Raw genomic sequence first — 20,841 nt, 5'->3', positions numbered from 1 at the left:
GCCCATGTCTCAGATCCAGAGGGGTTGAGAGAACCACTGATATTTGTAGACAGGCTGGGTGATTTATTTCGCCACACTTCTTTGGATGCTTCCAAAAGCACTACTGGCCCTTAACAGACGCATATCAAAAACCGATATAACAGTCGACCTCAAGTTGTACACAATGTGTTCAATAAATCGAGAATTTTTTTTTGTTATTAATATACACATACCTTGAAATTTTAAGGACATCGTTTCAGTTTTTTTCGAAATAAAAGTTGTATATATAGGCTATATATATCTACAAGCCAGATATTACCCGCAGCTAGCGGGCCTTAGTTTAGGTATTACTGATCTAATGGATTGAATTAAGATCTATGTCTAACTTGACTAGAGTAACACCTTTAGTAAAATCACTAAATTCCGGACAGAAGGCTCAATAGTAAAGTAGCAATCATACATAAAACACTGAACCATAATCTTCAAATACAAAAACAAAATTTAATAAAATACTCTGAAAGACACAAAGATAAAGGCACATTCCTCGTCCCATATGCTAGGACAAATTTGTACAAATACTCCTTCTTCCCTAGTGCTATTAGAGCATGGAATGGCTTGCCTGAGCTAGCCAGGAAAACCAGTGACTTGGCAGAATTTAAGTCATTGGTTAATATGCATGACTAAATGCATGACGCGTAGGACGTAATCATCTTCTTTTTTGAAGTAACGTCTGTATTATATAAGATAAGATAAGAATGTTCCCTTCACATTTCTTTCCCTATCACCGCGAAAATAAAAGTAGAGTGTGAAAACGTCTTTACTCTTTTAGCCGATACCATAGACTTATATATACTATTAGACTGGAAACCGGAAAAAAAATCTTATCCGCGACTGATCGATCGTGAACATTTTGTAGAACAAAACAACGCCTTGATCCAACTTTGTACAAAATTTTCACTACATTTTTTGTAGTGTTAAAAAGTCTCCATGTCCTGTCTAGGTATAATATATATAAGTTTATGGCCGATACATTCATAGCAAATATAAAATACCGTGACATCGGGTTTACCCGATTCGTTAAAAAGTTTCGCCCTTTAATAGAGATAAATTTAGCTTTTTTTTTTCGTTTGGGGGCGGGGGTCCTGTTATGGAAGGGACAATAAACATACACTACCGTCTCCACCTTGTTCTAAGAAACATTTATACTAAGTTTTATCCGGATTGGTCAAACGGTTTTGATATTTATGCGGGTCATACATAAACACATACAAGAACTGTTCGCAAAAAAGCTTAGGACTATAACAATCTCTAACACCCTTTAGCGCAGCGGTTCTCAACCTTTTAAGCTCGCGACCCCTTTTTACAATCCCCTACTCAGACGCGACCCCCCCCACACACACACACACATACAGCAATAGAAGAGTAGACAATAACACTCCATATTTTCGATGGTCTTAGGCAACCCCTGGCAAATCGTCAATCGACCCCCAAGGGTTGAGAACCCCTGCTTTAGCGCCCTTTTTTTTTCTCTAGCGCCCCCATACTGCCACTTTAGCTTTCTACGCCACACGTTTTTATAAAATAGCAATGAATCAGACACATTCAGTATTCCGTTGCATCAAGTGAATCGAATAATGAGAGCGTGATAAGCCCTCTAAATTATCTCGACATATCATCATCATCTTTCCTTTGAGTTCCTCATGGAACAAAGGGCCTTCATAAAAACACGCCACTCTCAACGGTCTCTTGCCATGTTCTTTTTCGGCCTTCCTCTACGTCTTGTTTCCTGCCTTGTAAGGCCTGCCTAGCTCTGTTGTTGGTATCTTTTCTCAGGGTGTGACCAATCCATCTCCACTTTCTCTCTAAGATCTGCACTTCTATATTTTTCTGCCCACTCATCTCCCACAGTTTGGCGTTTTCTGCTTTGTCGTACCAGAGTATTTTTAGGATATTTCTCAGACATCTGTTGATGAAGGTCTGAACTTGTTTTTGTTGCTTCATTGTTCTTCATGTTTCAGAACTATACAGTAGGACCGCCTTGACATTAGAGTTAAAGATTCTTATTTTAGTCTTGTTTGAGATGTGAGGAGATTCCCAGGTTGGTTTTAGCTGTGTCAATGTCTGAAGCGCTAGACGTTTAATGTCTTCGTCTGTTCCACCTGATACACTGACTACACTCCCAAGGTATATACAATTATCTACTTGGTCTATGGTCTGGGAACCCAGTTCTATGTCTTCAACTTGTTTGTTGTTTATTTTAAGTATCTCGACATATACTTGTATACAATTAAAATGTTGCGAGTGGGATATAAGGCAAAGACATCATAACAAATAATGGGTATGCCTAAAGTGAAGTAGCATGCTTTGAGTTTGCAGAATGCAGAATAGGAAAGACTCCGGCCTATATGGCAAGCCAAACCATTGGGCTTGAAACTAAAAGTCCACCTGTATTCATTCTTCTTGCCAAAATAGACGGATGCATGGGCGTCGTCTGCCAATACTGAGAAAAAGGTAAATGTGGTTCAGAAAAAATGGCTAGCACGGATTTTAGCAGTCTGTTACAAATAAAGAAATCCTATGCCAAACTGAAAATCGATATCTATCTATCTATCTATCTATCTATCTATCTATCTATCTATCTATCTATCTATCTATCTATCTATCTATCTATCTATCTATCTATCTATCTATCTATCTATCTATCAATACCTATCTCTGTTGTGTATAAAAAAAAATATATAGCGCTACTTTCATGCTTATAGCATGCTCAAAACACTATGGTCTAATTTCATTTGTGGACCATTGGGGGCGAAAGGGGGGGGGGGAGAGAGAAGATTTTCCGTGCTGCCATTAGGCGCTCAGTAAACACAACTGCTCGAGTCCGGGTGTCGCAGCTCGAGCTCCCTTTATAGGTAGCCAAGCCAAGTTCAAGCGTACTTAGCCTCTCGACCACGCTTCCCAAGTATATCAATCAATCAATCAATCAATCAATCAATCTTTTTTTTCTCATGCGGCGTGTGTTCTACGTAGTAAGAATAAACTAGAAAAGAAACAAAAAGTTATAAATAATGTTTTGTTTAAAATTGAATAAATGATAATACTTGTCTTTTCATTTATTCCGGAAATAAGTTATTTGTTTTTATTCTGACAATATCGTACTAAATAACCATAACTTAATTATGTATCATGATATTTTATTTCTGCTTTATATGTTTGATATTTATATATTTTTTTAGAGACAGGTGTCTTTGCGTTGCAGTCTGGCTATGGCCCATTTTTCACAATATTCATCGGTTTGCTCGCAGCTTATGGTGCTTTGAGTTCTTTGACCTGCAGCAGCATCTCCGCAATAGTTACAGGACATTTTGCAATTTTCTTTCAGGTACTGGTGATCTTCTTTACATCGACCAGCTTGGGCCCATAGGACACAGTTTTCATTTTTGTCGACACAGTCTCCACCAGCTTGATTAACTCTGGCGTAATCACTTTGTATGACTGTTTCTTGATCAACACTTCCTTGAGCACCTCCTTGTTTGAATGTTTCGCCTGATGCTGTAGCTGAAAATACACGGTTGTTTGTTTGACCTGATCTTGTAGCTGAAAATCCACGGTTGTTTGTTTGACCTGATCTTGTAGCTGAAACTACACGGTTGTTTGTTTGACCTGATCTTGTAGCTGAAACTACACGGTTGTTTGTTTGACCTGATCTTGTAGCTGAAAATCCACGGTTGTTTGTTTGACCTGATCTTGTAGCTGAAACTACACGGTTGTTTGTTTGACCTGATCTTGTAGCTGAAAATCCACGGTTGTTTGTTTGACCTGATCTTGTAGCTGAAAATCCACGGTTGTTTGTTTGACCTGATCTTGTAGCTGAAACTACACGGTTGTTTGTTTGACCTGATCTTGTAGCTGAAACTACACGGTTGTTTGTTTGACCTGATCTTGTAGCTGAAAATCCACGGTTGTTTGTTTGACCTGATCTTGTAGCTGAAAATCCACGGTTGTTTGTTTGACCTGATCTTGTAGCTGAAACTACACGGTTGTTTGTTTGACCTGATCTTGTAGCTGAAACTACACGGTTGTTTGTTTGACCTGATCCTGTAGTTGAAACTCCAAGGTTGTTTGTTTGGCCTGAACGTGTAGCGGAAACTCCACGGTTGCTTGTTTGACCTGATCTTGTAGCTGAAACTACACGGCTGTTTGTTTGACCTGATCTTGTAGTTGAAACTCCACGGTTGTTTGTTTGGCCTGAACTTGTAGCTGAAACTACACGGCTGTTTGTTTGACCTGATCTTGTAGCTGAAACTACACGGCTGTTTGTTTGACCTGATCTTGTAGCTGAAAATCCACGATTGTTTGTTTGGCCTGAACCTGTAGCTGAAAATCCACGGTTGCTTGTTTGACCTGAACTTGTAGCTAAAAATCCACGGTTGCTTGTTTGACCTGATCCTGTAGCTGAAAACCCACGGCTGTTTGTTTGGCCTGAGCCTGTAGCTGAAAATCCACGGTTGTTTGTTTGACCTGATCTTGTAGCTGAAACTACACGGTTGTTTGTTTGACCTGATCCTGTAGCTGAACCTTCATGGTTGTATGTTTCGCCTGCACTTGTAGCTGAACCTTCATAGTTGTATGTTTCGCCTGAACTTGTAGCTGAACCTCTAGGGTTGTATGTTTCGCCTGAGCTTGTAGCTGAACCTTCATAGTTGTATGTTTCGCCTGAACTTGTAGCTGAACCTCTAGGGTTGTATGTTTCGCCTGAGCTTGTAGCTGAACCTTCATAGTTGTATGTTTCGCCTGAACTTGTAGCTGAACCTCTAGGGTTGTATGTTTCGCCTGAACTTGTAGCTGAACCTCTAGGGTTGTATGTTTCGCCTGAGCTTGTAGCTGAACCTTCATAGTTGTATGTTTTGCCTGAACTTGTAGCTGAACCTCTAGGGTTGTATGTTTCGCCTGAGCTTGTAGCTGAACCTTCATAGTTGTATGTTTCGCTTGAACTTGTAGCTGAACCTCTAGGGTTGTATGTTTCGCCTGAGCTTGTAGCTGAACCTTCATAATTGTATGTTTCGCCTAAACTTGTCGCTGAACCTCCAGGGATGTATGTTTCGCCTGAACTTGTAACTAAACCTTCATGGTTGTATGTTTTACTAGAGCTTGTACGAATACTTCCTTGGCCGACTATCTCATTATAATCTGTAGCTGAACCTCCTTGTGGAAATGTTTCTGGAGAACCTGCAACCAAGTCTATTTGGTTAAATGTTTTTTGAGAGCCTGTAGCTAAATTATCATGTTGAAATGTTTCTCCAGAACTTAGGAAAAGACTGTTTTGCTTGATCATGCTCTCGGAACCTGTAGCTAAACCTGTTTCGTGACTAACTATATAAGCACCCCCTTGGCCGGCGCCTATACAAAGCCCTTCATCTTCTGTTTCTCCTTCATTGCATTTCCTCGAGCATCCCTTGGCGTAAGGTTTCTCTCGTTTCCAGTTTCCTCTGGGAGAGTAGTAACAGACCAAATTCCAGCCGTTAACTACAATTTTTCGTAAAGCTTGAAGTGTATTACACCTGATACTGTAACAGCCTATTTTATTTGTTTTTCCCCATACCATCTGTAAATGAAAAAGGTTGAAATATAATTTATTTCCATCTTATATATATGATAAGCAAGCTCGGGATCTACCATAACTCCATCTAGGGCAAACTATTTATTACCAAAAATAGGTCAAACAAGATGGTATCCTGGAATGATCACGGAACAACTATCTCCAAGATCTTATAAGATCAAGGGAGATAATGGAGGATTTATTCTACATACGCAATAGATTTCATATTTGGCCAAATAAACTTATTTTGAAAGACACTGATGTCTATGATGGGAATGTCTTGGATGATGATAACTGTTTTCAACATGCAGCACAGTCTAAAGTAGTTTCTCATGTACCAGACAATAATTGTGATAGTAGTAAGCCAGCAAGAACTAGCATTCTAGAAAAAAACAGACTATTGTGGCATAGGGATTATGATATGTGCTAAGAACTTTTATGAGAAGATTAAAATGTATGTTGATATATTTATTCTATATGTGTCGCATTCTCAATTGAATTTTATTTTCATATTTAGTTTAAAGTCTATTATGATCTATCGTTGAGAGATGCAGCGATTTTAGGTTCTTGTTTCAATTTTTAAAAGCTTCTTTCACTTATTCAGATGGCGGAAATGCCTTGCTGTTCACCAATACATAAATTTTGTAAGAAGAGTTTGGAATCCGACTAATAGGAAACAAGATAAACAAACAAGATAATAAAAATCATTTAAAAAAAAGTAAAGCTTATCTAGAGGGGAAGAACTCACCATTACACTATATCTACCAATACTCGATATCAAACAAAATTATTCATTAGCAATAATTAAGTGACTAATTAAGATTATTTTTTGTTATTGATTCGTGTTTTGTTAGGTACAATAAATAATGGCTTAAAGTGTCAACATTTACTGCCTAGTGTATGAGGGAGAAAGTATTCATTAAGTTTTTTATAGCGAAATTATCTCTCCTAAAAAAGTGTCATCAGCTTCATGAATCAAGAATTGTTTGTTAGTTTTAAAAATGTTACTTTTGATATGAAAATGCTAAAAAAAAATGATATCCATGAGTGTCAACAGGACAGCTGGTATCTGGAACAAGCAATATTAATAGCTCAAGAATAATAGGAAAGAAATTTTTTTTAGGTATAACTATGAGAACAGATAGTTGCACCATTATTGCCGAACTCACCTGAAGGTAGTGACAAGCCCCAGTCGAACTACAATCCTTCTGATTTTCATAACTGTATTTTTCTTTTTCGATAAACCAGTTATAACAAGAGTTCTCTATCATTACTTTTTCAGGATTTTTACTGGTATTAAATGCCAAATTTTCTCCTATGTCACCAGCATACTCGTGTTTAAAAATACATTTTTCAGCCCAATTTCTGGCTCTCCTCTCTAACTCCATGTCTGTAGAAGAACATTTTTTTAGTTTTAATGTTTTAATTAATAAGCATGACATTTAAACTGCCAACTGTGACGATTGGTGTAGTGTCGTCACTACTCTACCTTCTTGGTGCTGAGGCAGCGTCTATCTTCGCAGGAGAAAGCACAGCTAAGTGTATTTTTTTTTTTTTTGCTACTTATATATCTTGTGCTCTGATTTGTTTTTCTGCTTTTACCTTTGTGACTTAAATTGTTTGGAGATTCTTAAGATGGATACTATGTTGTCCGTTAATTCACAATTTATAGCAGATGGGCAGGCGTTGGGTTTTACAGGTACAGAGTTGCAGAAGTATGTGAAAGAACAGAAGGAAGAATATGAGAAACAGAAAGCTGAGGAAGAAAGACTTAAGAAGGAGGAACATGATCGATGGAAAGAAAGAGAAGCAGTTGAAACTAAAAGGAGGCAAGAAGGATTGGAGTTGGCAAAGATTAAGGAAAGTATTGTGGAGAAGGAGTTAAAGAAAGGTGTTACGTCTGATAAGAAAGAATGAGAAATAAGGATACAGGACAAACACAGAAATATAATAGACAAGTTGGACAAGGGTTTCCAGAATATGAAAGATGATGAGGATTTGATCGGTTTTCTAACTCTATTTGAGGCGGTGGCAACAAGGTGTTGCATTAAGAAGAACTATTGGGCTTACTCTTGTCATAAAAATTGACTGCTAAACTCAAGAATTTCATGCTTCAGGAAAATTTATTTAAACAGGAAAATTATGATGAAGTGAAAATTATTTGAATGAGGCAAGCTGACATTAAAGCATGTCGGAAAAAGTTTCACCAAATCAAACCAAAAGAAAATGATTTCAGGGGCTATGTTGCAGATTTAAAGATGGCGGAGGTAAAGGAGACGGTAGAAGATTGTGAAGAATATGATTGTAACGGACAGATTGTTGGAGAGTGTTTCTGCAGAGGTATATCGACAGCTGATTCTAAGTAAACGTGGAAGTGTGGAGGATATGTTGCAAGTGATTGAAGGTTTTAAGACTGCAGGTGTAACGAGATCATTATGTAAGGAGGAAGGAATTGTTTATGTTGCAGGAGCTGCTGAAGCTACTGGTCAGAACTATGCTAGTGAGAGAAAAGTGATTACATGTTTCAGGTGCGGAAAAATAGGTCATAAGTCAACGGAATGTTATGAGGTTGGAGTTGGAGCGAAACCAAAGCAGGTAACATATACTAAAGATGGACCAAGACATGTGTTGGGCGCAAGAAATGTCTCATATGGTTGGTCACAGAGGTAGTTTGGTAGTAGAGGAAGAAGAATGGATGGAGGAAATTGGAGAGGAACATGTAATGATGCGAGCTATGGATATTATGATGGAGTAAATAATAGAATCATTTAACTGTTTATTATAACTAAGAGGAAAACACAGAAAAGCAAAAGAAAGTTCAGCAAACATGTGCACAAAGGTGACTAAAGGGCTCACGTAATTTACACAATTGTTGTCATTCAAATCTGGCAGAAGAAATAGAATATTTTACACCCTGCAGGAAAGAAACTGTCTTATGTTAATACGAAACTAAGGAAAACGTCAGTAGGAAAATTACGATTTGAAGAAGGATTATTGAATAATAAAAAAAGTGTCTATTTTACGTGATTCTGGATCAAGTGTTATTGGTGTCAGAAGTTCTTTAATTCAATCTGATGATAGGATTATCGTGTTATAATCTCAACCCCGCACATAGGGGCGTAGCTAGGGATTTGGGGGCCCGGGGAGATTGACCTCTTTTGGAGGTCCCTTAGCATTTTGACATTCGACATCATGACATGAGATAATGTACTTCATAAAAATATAACCCTACATTCAAATTGGTTCAGTATATCAGTAAAATTAACAAAGAAATAGTCATTTAGACTCTTTAAATGAATAATATCGTTGTTTATTGGTTAAAAAAGGCACAAGTGACAAATCTCAATTCATATCGCTTCACGTCGTGCTTTCTGTGAAGCGAAGGCATCTATAACATCATCTACATCGATAGTGTCTAGTATTTATGACTCCACTGACATTAGAGCCATGATAAGCCTTTCTAGCGTCTTTGTGCTAATGAGATAGTTTTTGATTAACTTGAACATGACGCAATGGAAGTGGCCTGAGTTAGCAGTATTCGAATGGAGGTTGCAAGGTTTGAGCACACATCATTACCATATAAAGCCAGCTTCCTCAAAATGTCAATTGGTGATTGTGGCACTGATTTGTTGATGAAAAGTACTCGTGCATCAATGACATCATCGAACAAGCGATTTTCCCTGTATTTCATCATACAAACAGGAAAAAGTAATTACAGTTTTTCATCAGCATGTCATCATCCATATTCTCCAAAAGGTGTGTTGGTTCAAAAAGAAACTCAAAGGTGTCCACATGGTTTTCCAGCCTTTGGAATCTGTCCTTCATCTCCATATAAAGTCTGTCCAGCACTTCTGTTGCAACACCTTTGAATTGCAGCTCTATTGACAGTCCTACATCAGAACTCCCCATCAAGTCTTCTTTTCTTTCTTCTGGTTGTTTTTATTACAGAAAATCCATAACATTCACTACCTTCTTTTTGCTCTTTCGATGGATTGGGTGATCAGTTTCGTCAGTTTCTCATCATTTTGCAGAAACATGAAAGGGTTTTAATTTCTTCAGCACTTTCCCGTATGAGCCGTCTAGACTTTTGTAGTTTCTTCTTAACTATTTTGATTTGGCGCAGGAAATTTGATCAGAATTACAAATAAGCAAAAAATTCATAATTTTCCACTGCATGATTATGTGCAGTGCTTCTAGTGTTCATTCTTTCAGTTGTTGATTCAGAAAGTTTCTCTAACAGCTTGATGATTTTGTCGAGATGCAAGGAAACTGCCGACGTAGCTTCCCTTGCGGACTACCTTGTATTTCTCTCCTTTTTTAAACTCCAGGCTCCAGCTTATTTCAGTTTGGCCAATCTCTGGGGTGAATTGGAAAAAAAGTTGAAGAATTCATTTACAGTTTTAAAAAAAAGGTGACTATTACTGCAGAATGAAGAGCTGCCAGGTTGAGAGAGTGTTTATCACAGTTCAGACATCTTGCCCATGGGTTTATGTATAAAAGACGTTTCTGCAGGCCAGTCAGACGGCCACCTATTGTGGCAGCGTTATCTTAGGTTTTACCTCTGCATAGTTCAAAATCCAGTCCAAAGAGTTGTCAAAACAAGTTCTTCATAATTTTGTCCATCGGGTTTCAAAATGTCAAAGTAACCAATGAAAGACTCTTTTATTTCAAAATTATCAACATCTAAGTAACGAACTATTAGGAATACCTGTTCTTCATGTTATTTTATGTATTAGGCTAGATTGAGTTACTAACCGTATTCCATTTTGTACATGAAACATCCATTTTCTCCTCTCCTTCTGTCGTTATGAATTTCCACGATGTAGTCTCTGGCTTCTTGGTTCCATTCAGAAGTAGCCGGAGTGATGAACAACACAACCAACACAATTAGTGCTAAAAGAATCGCTTTCATATCTCCTGTGCATACCAAAAATAAAATATTATTACCAATGGGTGGGCCTTTAATGGAAGTTTTATTGTCTTGAAAAGGAAACAAGAAAACCTTTTGTAAAAATACTTTTAAAAAACATATATAAAATTATATTTATTGTAATTGTATCAATTAGTTTGGATCGGCCATGTAATTTTACGTGTACATGAACTAGAGATAATAAATCTGCGCAATTAGAAATATTTTTAAAATTGTGTTTGTTTGGCGTTTAGCTTTATCAATGCGCTATGATCATATCATTTATCTAGATAAGTTGTGGAAAGGGAATGGAACAAGGGATATATTGGTCCTCAAGGTAACTAATTCAACTTTTACCACCACATCTGTCAAGTAAGATTTCTTTCCTTTATTCAAGATACCAAACAAAAGTATTAATTAACTAATATTTTTTTTATTGAGTCTTGTGTTGTCAGGCAAAAGAAATGTGCAAAATTTCAACCGAGATTGGGAGTGATAACGTGTACAAACCTTTTAACCGTACAGACAGACAGACAGAGTGTGGTGAGTGCGTTATGTAAATATAATCATTTAAATTACATATAATCCTGCAAATGATATTTAAAAAATGGTCATAGCAATATGCATGTTTTGATCTAGTCGTGTATGCTGATTTAGCAAGATTGTCAAACAACGTAAGAAAAACTCTCGAGGTGAAGATAAAAGAAATGATTAACTTTGTCATCAACTAGCAGGGGCGGACTGGGTATCAAAATCGGCCCGGGCATTACCATATAAACCGGCCCATAAATGGCATGTCATATATTTTCGGTGTGGCGGGGGGGATTTTAAACCCCCTCCGCAATTTATATATATATATATATATATATTAGTGTGTGTGTGTATGTAATTAATCTTCATTACATTCTTATCTTTCATTCTTTTAAACGTTTTTTCTACACTAGAATACTCTCTTCCTATAAAAAGTGAAAGGCAGTACACATCGCCAAGGGACAACTAGGGAGTCTGGGGGAGCGCTCTAAGCCCCGGATCCAAGCATTATTTCCGTTATTTTAAGCTTTAAAAAATGCATATTCTGAGGTATCTACAGTGCAATTAGCCTGCTACTCTTCCGCTAAAAAAAATCAAAAACTAAATCTTCTATTAACTGGAGTCCAGCGTCTGGTAGAAAATGGTAAAATGATTTAGTTTTGTATTAAAAGGGGGGGGGGGAACCACAAACCCCTTTTGGCTACGCTCATGAAATTTGGTGACTGTAGTTTGCTTAAGTTGGCTGCACTGAGGAAGTAAGTAAAGTTTCCCTTTCAGACAATGAGGTCTGAGGCCAGTGATGGTTTGAACTCCTCCCCTCTCGTCTTCGCCCATGTGTTTTATCATAGGTGTAAGCCTAATTCTATTCAAAATATATAAAGTTTGATAACGCATCGAAAACTGGATGTATGCTTTCGTAGGCTTATATAATGTATTCTATTTATACATGTATGTAGTCTCAAAACTATAAACACTACAATAGCAGCTTTAATGAGTTTCAAACGTTTTGGTATTACTTATAGATTACAGACGTTTCTTCAAAAAAAATCTAGTCCTGTATGTTGATCTGTGACTTAAAATATGCTAAATCATTGGTTTTCCTGGCTGACTCAGGCAACCCATTCCTTTAAAGGGATATCACCACAAATACAAAACTAGGGGTCTATCGAGCCGTCATCCTCCCTACATTGCTCTATGCCTCAAAAACATGGATAGTGTACAGTTAACATGCAAAGAAACTGAATCACTTCCACATGACATGTCTGTGAAAAATACTGAATGTCAAATGGCAAGACAAAATACCAGATACTCAAGTCCTTCAAAGAGCGGGTCTGCAAAGCATCCACACAATCCTGATGCAGTCCCAGCTGCGATGGGCAGGACACGTCTTTAGAATTGAAGACCACCGCATCCCTAAACGACTCTTGTATGGCCAACTAGGCGAAGGAAAGCGCTCGCAAGGTGGTCAAAGAATGCGCTTCAGGGACACCCTCAAAGCTTCTCTGAAGGCGTTCAGCATTGACCCAGCCACCTGGGAGACAGAGGCACATGACAGAGAATCATGACGTCGCGCTGTGAAAACCGGCGCATAGGTTGCTGAGGAAAAGAGAACAATGCTGGCAGAAGAAAAACGCCAGAGAAGAAAAGCAAGGCCAATGACAATAGCTCCAGCTGGAATAACCTGCCTAGTGTGCGGCCGAACATTCCGGGCTCACATAGGTCTCACCAGCCACACGAGGAGACATAAAACCCAATGCAATATATATATATATATATTCCTTTAAAAGGTAAGAGAAAGCAGATCGGTTAGAGAGGTACTTCTAAATGTGAAAAGCTCTTGCTTCGTCCTAGTACATTCTCAAAAACACGATTTGCATATGAATATATTATTTAAAATATAAATGATTCTAAATCTCCTTTCATTAAATATCGGATGTGACAACGCTATATAAATTATTTTAATTACTGCAACAATTTTAATTATTAATGACTTCATACTAAGCACAAGTTAGCCATTAATCATAACGGTATTGGATTGATTTAGATGTAGATTTATATTTTAATTAAATAATATTTTTTTTGTAAGCTTTAAGTGTAGTATTTTTAGATCTATGTTATTAAAAATAAACAAATAGAAACTTACTTTTTCTTTTCAAATCGCAGAAAGTAGAGCTTTATACCCATATTGAACTATGAATAAGTTGGATGGTTTGCAATTTCGCGGCTGTGTGTCTATTAAGTTTTGTTAAAGAGCTAATTGTCTCCCCTTTTGCCGCGTTATATCAATGTTTTCTAACTTAACCTCTCCCATCCCTCTTTTTCGTTAACTTTCATGGAACCATTAAAAAACGGGGGAGGGAAGGAGCAAAACAAAAATGGGATTGCCATCAAAGGCCCATGCCGACCAGCAAAATGATCAGGCCAAACACAGTATCGAAGACATCAAAGTAGTGTTGAAGGCCATGCCGCTCGTGCATAGCAGAAAGTACGGTCTAACGTTTTACAAATGATAATAGTTAAATACGTACACTGAGTTTGAGTAATTCTTAAAATTATATTCTTGTTGAATTTCAAACAAAATTAATTTTAATAATAATTTACAAAAAAAGGAAAACATATTCAGGCCTTTGTGTCTTGCTGCTGTCACTTTTGTTTTTAAGTTGTCTGCATTGAATTTTTTTTCTTTGTTCGCGACCAGACCGGCCCATTTGGTACCGTTTGCCCATATAGCCAGTCCGCCCCTGTCAACTAGTACTCCCCACGATTAGTTGTCGGTGCAGAGAAGAAATAAGGCAAACTCCCTAGCAGAGGTTTTGTGAGAGGGGCAAGGGGGGCACGATGCCCCGGCGCCTCGCTCAAAGTTGAGGGGGGGGGCACACGCAGAGAGGCACCCAAAAATAAAATTATTGTAGATATTTTAGCTAGGTATTACATTCCAAGGGTAATTAATATTGAATAATAAGGCTTGTCTTCGAGTCCGAAGATTAGTGAGGATCGCAGTATTTCCCGTGGCTGCGCAGCCCCAGCTGTGACCTACATATTTTGCCATATCCATATTAATATTATAGTATTATTAAATACTTTTTTATTTATTAGCCTATATTCCTATGTGATGTTCATGGGAAAAAAATAAGTTAATGGACCCCATTCACCAATCGTAAACAAACAACATTTAGCCACGTGATAATATTAATAAAACAATAGGGAAAAAAACGTATCACATGACAGCCTTTATGGATTACGTAAATTGTATAGAAAAGATAGAGAACTACGTGGCTAAATCTTGTTTGTTCACAATAGGGGAATGAGGTCCATCAACTTATCAGCTTTCATATTTTTTCATGAATCTCTGTTAGTCTACATCCCAATAGTAAGAAAACATACACATTTTGGATCTCATATTATTAGTATTACTACGTACAATCTCGTATAACTTTTCAGCAAAAATATCATAAGCTATGAACTACAAAATATTAACAACCACAACCCTATCTCCACCAAGACAAATAGAATATTGAATTGAATTAATTGTCATTCTATGGCACTGCCAGGGTAGAGTTTCGTTAAAGGGAATCAAAATGTATGATAGTCCCTCTTTTCCTTTGTGATGCTTAAACATGGGCGTAGCCAGTGGGGGGGGGGGTTCACCCCCCCCCCCCCGAAATGAAATCCCCCCCCCCCATCGGAATTTAGTGAATGATTTTTTGCTTTGATTTTCTTTATTTTAGGTGAGATTTTAGTACTAAACCATCAATTGCCCCAGCACAACCAATGGGGTATTGAGTTTAAAACCCCTTACCAGGGGGTTTTGAGTTTAAAACCCCCTACCAGGGGGGTTCGAGTTTAAAAACCCCAACCAGGGGTTTTGAGTTTAAAACCCCCTACTAGGGGTTTTGAGTTTTAAACCCCCTACTTGGGGTTTGTGCAGTTAACCCACTCCCCCACTCTTCTATAAAACAAAACAAAACAAAAATCCCCTAATTCCAAGAGCACAGTTAAGGAAGATTTTTATTTTAAAACCCCCTCCAAAATTTACGATAATCCCCCTTTTCAATATAAAAAAAAGTTAATTACGCACTCAAAATGTTATGAGCGTAGCTAAATGGGTTTTGACTTAGTTTTTAGTTTAAACCCCACTTTAGCGGGGTTTGAAGGTAAAAAATACCTCTTTAATAATAAAAACAAAGCAAATTATACACTCAAAATGTTTTGAGTGTAGTCAAAGGGGTTTTGAGTTTAAACTCCCCTCCAGTGGAGTTTGAAGCTAAAAAGTACCCCTTCAATATAGGCCTAAATAAAAGCAAATTACTCACACTAAAATCTATGAACGCAGCCTAAGGGGTTTTGAGTTTAAACACCCCGCCAGGGGGGTTTGAGGCTAAAAAATACATCTTCAGTGTAAGAAAAAAAGCAAATTACGCACTCAAATAGCTATGAGCGTTGCCAAAAGGGGTTTTGAGTTTGAACCCCCATTCAGAGGGGTTTAATGCTAAAAATACCTCTTCAATATAAAAAAAAGCAAATTACACACTAAAATTATTTGAGCATAGCCAATCCAATCGGGGGTTTTGAGTTTAAACCCCTCTTCTGCAGATGGCGTTTGTTTAAAGTTTAAAACCCCTCCAGATGGTTTTGAGTTTAAGATCCCCCTACAGAGCATTTTTAGGTGGAAAACCCCCAACAGATGATTTTGACAATAAAACTTCTCTTTTCCATATAAAATCTAAAGCAAACTACAGTCACTTAATTCCAAGAGCGTATTCAAGAGAGGTTACACATTTTTACCAGTGGCAGGGCTCCTTTAATAAACTGCAGTGAATAGTCATCTGCCGAAATTGAAAAACACTAAATGTGGCTCAACAAAGATGGCTAAGACAGATTTTAAGAGTCAGTTATAAAGATCGGCTTTAAATCAAAGAAATCCTAAGCCGAACTGGGAGTCGACCCCTTAGTAAGATTGTGAGAGAGCGACACATGAGGTTTGCGGGACATGTTCTCCGACAAAATGAATTACGCATAAGAAGAGTTGCAATGATATCCTAGTATAACTTGACGCCACTCATTCATTGAGGTCCTCATGGCAGGTGGGAAGAGGCTTCAGACATTTCCAGTGACAGATTTTTATGGAAACAGCTTGACGTCAAATGCTCCGAACCGCGAGGTAGGGTCTAAGTCAGTAAGAATAGCACATTAGGTTTTTGAAATAAAACTTTTTAATAGCAGGAAAATGCACTGTAGATACCTCAGAATTTGCATTTCGTTGGCTTTCAATACCAGAAATAGTGCTTGGCGGCGGGGCTTCGCCCCGCGCTAGCGCTTCCCAGACCCCATTGCTAGTAATGGCAGGGAATCTACAATTTAATGGAAACAGCTTGACGGCAAATGCGCCAAACGGCGCGGGAGGGTCTAAGACAGTAAGAATAGCACATTAGGTTTTTGAAATAAAACTTTTTAATAGCAGGAAAATGCACTGTAGATACCTCAGAATATGCATTTTGTTGGCTTTCAATATCAGAAATAGTGCTTAGCGGCGGGGCTTGCAGACCCCCTTGCTAGTATTGGCGGGGAATCTACAATTTTTCCACTAACTCCAGGAAGAACCTATTCTAGGGCACAATAAACGTCTTCCGAAAGAATGAAGGGTTATAATGCAATAAAGATTATGTACACACACACACACATAAATACATATAAAAAAATTCGCGGGGAGGGGGGGGGGATCGGGGGAGGGGGAGAAAAAAATCCCCCCCAACCCCCCCCCCCCCGAAAAAAAATCCTGGCTACGCCCATGTGCTTAATAGAACACTTTTTCCACAGAATGTGTATTTTGAACTTAAGGAGTGTTTGAAAGTATTTCAAATTTTAATCTATTTTATCGTGTTAGCATTGTTTCAAATAATGCTCCAGCTTAGATGGTTTCATAGCAGCCTAACTTCAAACTTTGTTACATAAAAAAACACAAATGAAATGGTTTCTTTGACAAAGAAGGAATGAAGCCATATTTCTAATAACCAACACTTAACTTGCTACAGTTCTTTGAAGACTTGGCCATGTACAAGATTACTTTTATGTACATACAATTAAGCTAATTTTAAAAAGTTGTTAAATTTTAAAATGAAAAAAAATATGCATTTTAGTAACATGGTTAATATTCAAAGGACTAACTAAGGTACAACTCGTCTATCTGCATGAGTTAATTTCATTAATGGCCCTCGATGAGAAATACAGTTTAAAGTCTCAACATGCTTAAATAAGACCCTCTATCGTATACCCCCATTTACAGGTCATTGAGCCTCAATTTAGTTTTTCACTTCCGTAGATCCCTTGGAAGTTGTTATAAACACCTGGGGGTCTATATAGACCACTTTGGGAATCACTGCTGTAACAGAAAAAAAAAATCTAGTTCTGCCAAAGTAGTGTTCCTACAGAACTATGGTCGTTTGTTTTCTTGTTTGCAGGGCTAGTGTTTAATTAGGTTACAATTATGCTATCTGTACTAACCTTTCTAGAATGTTCACTTCAGTTTTCAAGAGAGTTGATGTAGAAGAGAAGATCTCTCATGTCGTGCAGGTCAGCGATAGTCTACGTGTGAGTTACTCAGTATTAAGTCAGCATTGATCAACAAAGGAAGCGTTTGAACAATAGGCTAACTTAATTAAAACCCAGCGTGTCTTAATTCTGTATAAAACACTGATGCTATACAGCCACATTGTCAAGACAGTTTGGGTTTTTTTTAGTTAACAAAAAAACTATTTAGGAAAAGACCAATATTATTAAAATCCAGTTGAGTATAGAGAATTCGGTCGTTAGAAGCGCAGTGGTCTCTTGGGAAATTACAACAACAAACAACAACAACAACAGAAACTAAAATAACTGAAGTATAAAAAAAAAGGAAGAGTAGGACGGTGTAGGACTCTTGGTTAGGCCAATAATAGAATAAGCATCCTTTGTTTCTCAGCTCAAGAGAATATTAAGAAACTGGAACAGACACAAAATAGAGCAGTGAGAATTATGACAAATGAATATTCACGTTTGACTAGAGTAACACCTTAAAGTAAAATCATTAAATTTAGAAAGCCTTCAGACGAGAAGACAGGAAATGTAAAGTAGCAACTATACATAAAGCACTGAACAATACAATCTTCAAATACAAAAACAAAATGTAATAAAATACTCAGAAAGACACAATAATAAAGGCACATTCCTCGTTTTATAAGCTGAGACAAATTTTTACAAATACTCCTTCTTCCATGGTGTTTTTAAAGCGTGGAATGGGTTACCTGATCCTGCCAGGAAAACCAGTGACTTTGGAGATTTTAAGTCATTGGTTATTATGCATGACTAGATGCATACTCAGGACGTAATCATCTTCTTTTTTAAAGTAACGTCTGTACTTTATAAGAACAAAGCCTCCACCAAAGGTGCCTACACTCAAAATGCTCATAAGTTGACACAAGAAAAATATTTTAAAAATACTTTGTAAAAAAACAACATTTTATATAATTTGTAATAGATCCAGACGGACAATAATAAATCTGTGCAATTAGAAATATTTTACCTATCGTTTTGTTTGGCGCAATTTCATGCCATTCACTTTGTCAACATGCTATAATCTTATCAGTTGTGTGGACCAGTTAAGAAAGAGGTGGGTGCTGAAGGAAAAGGATGTCTGTAAATGTTACGTGATCGATTATTTATGCATTTATTGAAAACAAAGAAGTTGAACGACCTGAATTCAAACAAACTTCAAATACGTAAGTAATTTATAAGAACAGGAAAAAAAAATATATATCTATATATAAATGGACCAGATAGCATAGGTCTAGGTCAACGCAACTTGACATGACCTAAATACCTAGATACACACATCTAATTGTCTAAACATTTAATTAAAGGAGATTAGCCGCCTTCAAATAGAAAAAAAAAACGTTAGTGGAACACTGACTGTATGTTATTGTTATTCGTGATAACTTATATATATATATATATATATATATATATATATATATATATATATATATATATATATATATATATATATATATATATATATATATATATATATATATATGTTCATCCTTGATTACTTTATATGTATATATATATACATATACATATAAAGTAATCAAGGATGAACATTTTTTTACATTGGTTGCTCCTCAAGGATTGGTCTCTCTTCATTCATACGTTTTAAGGGGAAAAGATTGTTTCTCTGAATGTAAACTTACTTATCTAAGTGCTCCTTTCAAAATATTATAAGCAATTTTTTGTATTGATAAGCATTTTGGTATACATATATTTTAAACATCTACTATATCTATATCAACAGTATGAGAGCACTTTCATTTCACAGATCGTGGATTGAAAGAGCATCTACAACAATGCTAAAAAACATACACCATTCCACAAAGGACATTTTTATTATTAGTGGGTACCCTAATGTTAACGTGATAAAGAGAAGTGAAAATGTTGGGGTTCCCCGGTTTACTCGGTCTTCGGCCTCATCTCTAGCCCAAACGTCCCAAGCTCACAGTCACTGGAAATAGAGGTGTGAAATATAGATACCTGTTTGGACCTTTCCTAAACAGAGTACTTGTTCGGACAGGCCGGCTGAAGGAAGCTCTTGTTCTTTCTGCTGGCCTAGAGTTTCAAGAGCATTCGGCTCAACTCTGTCGACAATTTCAAATGGATTCTATAAGAAATAATGTCCAGCGTCAGAGCCAAATAAATATTTCTATAAAGTACTGATAAACCAAAGAATAGGAAAGATTGTGTGTAGAACTATTTTTTTCAAGGCGGATGGTGGAGGGGGAACAGACATTCGAATTTTTTTAACAAAAACTTGGAAAAAGGGGGGGGGGCGTCTCACTGCTAAGTAACAGAAAAAAGAATTCACAGGACATGTGTATTAATGGGAGAGAATTAACTTGAGGGCATTTACATTTTAAATATGAAGAAATATATATTAATATATATATATTAAGCCCTGGAACAAATAAACGGGCGTAGCCGGTGTGTAATACTAGTTTTCAATACACAAGAGTACACTAAACGTTTGAATATCTATTGACCGATATTAAGGTGGTCAAACTTTATATAAATGAAAGTCACGTAAGCTCAAAACTAGTATTCTCAAAATAACAAGTTGATAATTAAATATATTTAATAATGGGCCTCATTCCCCAATCGTAAACAAACAATATTTAGCCACGTGATTCTCTATCTCTTCTATAAAAATTACGTGGCTAAATGTTGTTTGTTTACGATTGGTGAATGAGGTCCATTGTTCATTCAATAATCTACAATGTTAGTATGTTATTAACAAAGAAAAAAATGGATGCGTATCTAAAGTTGTGTATCAATCCTTTCATTTCGACATTCTCTCCTACTCTTGCAATAAAGAAGACTAGAAAACTAACGAGAGAATTTATACTCTTAACATCTTTACATTTGGTGGTGGGGTTTTAAAATGGACAGCACGAATTGTCTACACCGGGTCACATCGAGCCTAGTGACGCCATGTTAATGTCCAGCTATTTTCTCTGTTAATACGGACAAAACAACGAATGTTGTAAAGAGAGCCTAGGACAGCGGTTCTCAACCTTTTAAGCTCGGTGAGCCCCCTTGTAGATTCTCCACTAGGCGGAAAGCCCCAGAGGTAAAACTTATTTCGTTCATAGGCCCTAAAAGTGATTTTGTTAATGGCATAATCAAATTTTACATGTATGATGTATACACATGGCAAAAGCTTTATGTAATTGTATTTAGTGCAAAATAAATATGTGCTTAAGTTACAATGATTTTCATTGATGCATAATTTAAG

General features: G+C 37.0%; 1 protein-coding gene across 1 annotated transcript; it reads right to left on the bottom strand.

Annotated features, from left to right (window-relative positions):
• Positions 1 to 3,085: 3,085 nt before the first annotated feature.
• Positions 3,086 to 18,644, bottom strand: LOC106055035 (hornerin-like). The gene is made up of 5 exons (XM_056028022.1): positions 18,577 to 18,644; positions 17,520 to 17,600; positions 10,334 to 10,495; positions 6,748 to 6,968; positions 3,086 to 5,584 (listed from the first exon to the last, which is right to left on the bottom strand). The coding sequence occupies exons 3-5, from the start codon at positions 10,488 to 10,490 to the stop codon at positions 3,212 to 3,214; spliced, it is 2,751 nt and encodes a 916-aa protein (XP_055883997.1). The 5' UTR covers positions 10,491 to 10,495; positions 17,520 to 17,600; positions 18,577 to 18,644; the 3' UTR covers positions 3,086 to 3,211.
• Positions 18,645 to 20,841: the final 2,197 nt, after the last annotated feature.

The sequence above is a fragment of the Biomphalaria glabrata genome, chromosome 4, assembly GCF_947242115.1.
Source record: "Biomphalaria glabrata chromosome 4, xgBioGlab47.1, whole genome shotgun sequence".
Taxonomy (NCBI): domain Eukaryota; kingdom Metazoa; phylum Mollusca; class Gastropoda; family Planorbidae; genus Biomphalaria; species Biomphalaria glabrata.
The sequence above is the reverse complement of the archived record's forward strand: the minus strand, read 5'-3'. Positions and strand labels throughout refer to the sequence as shown.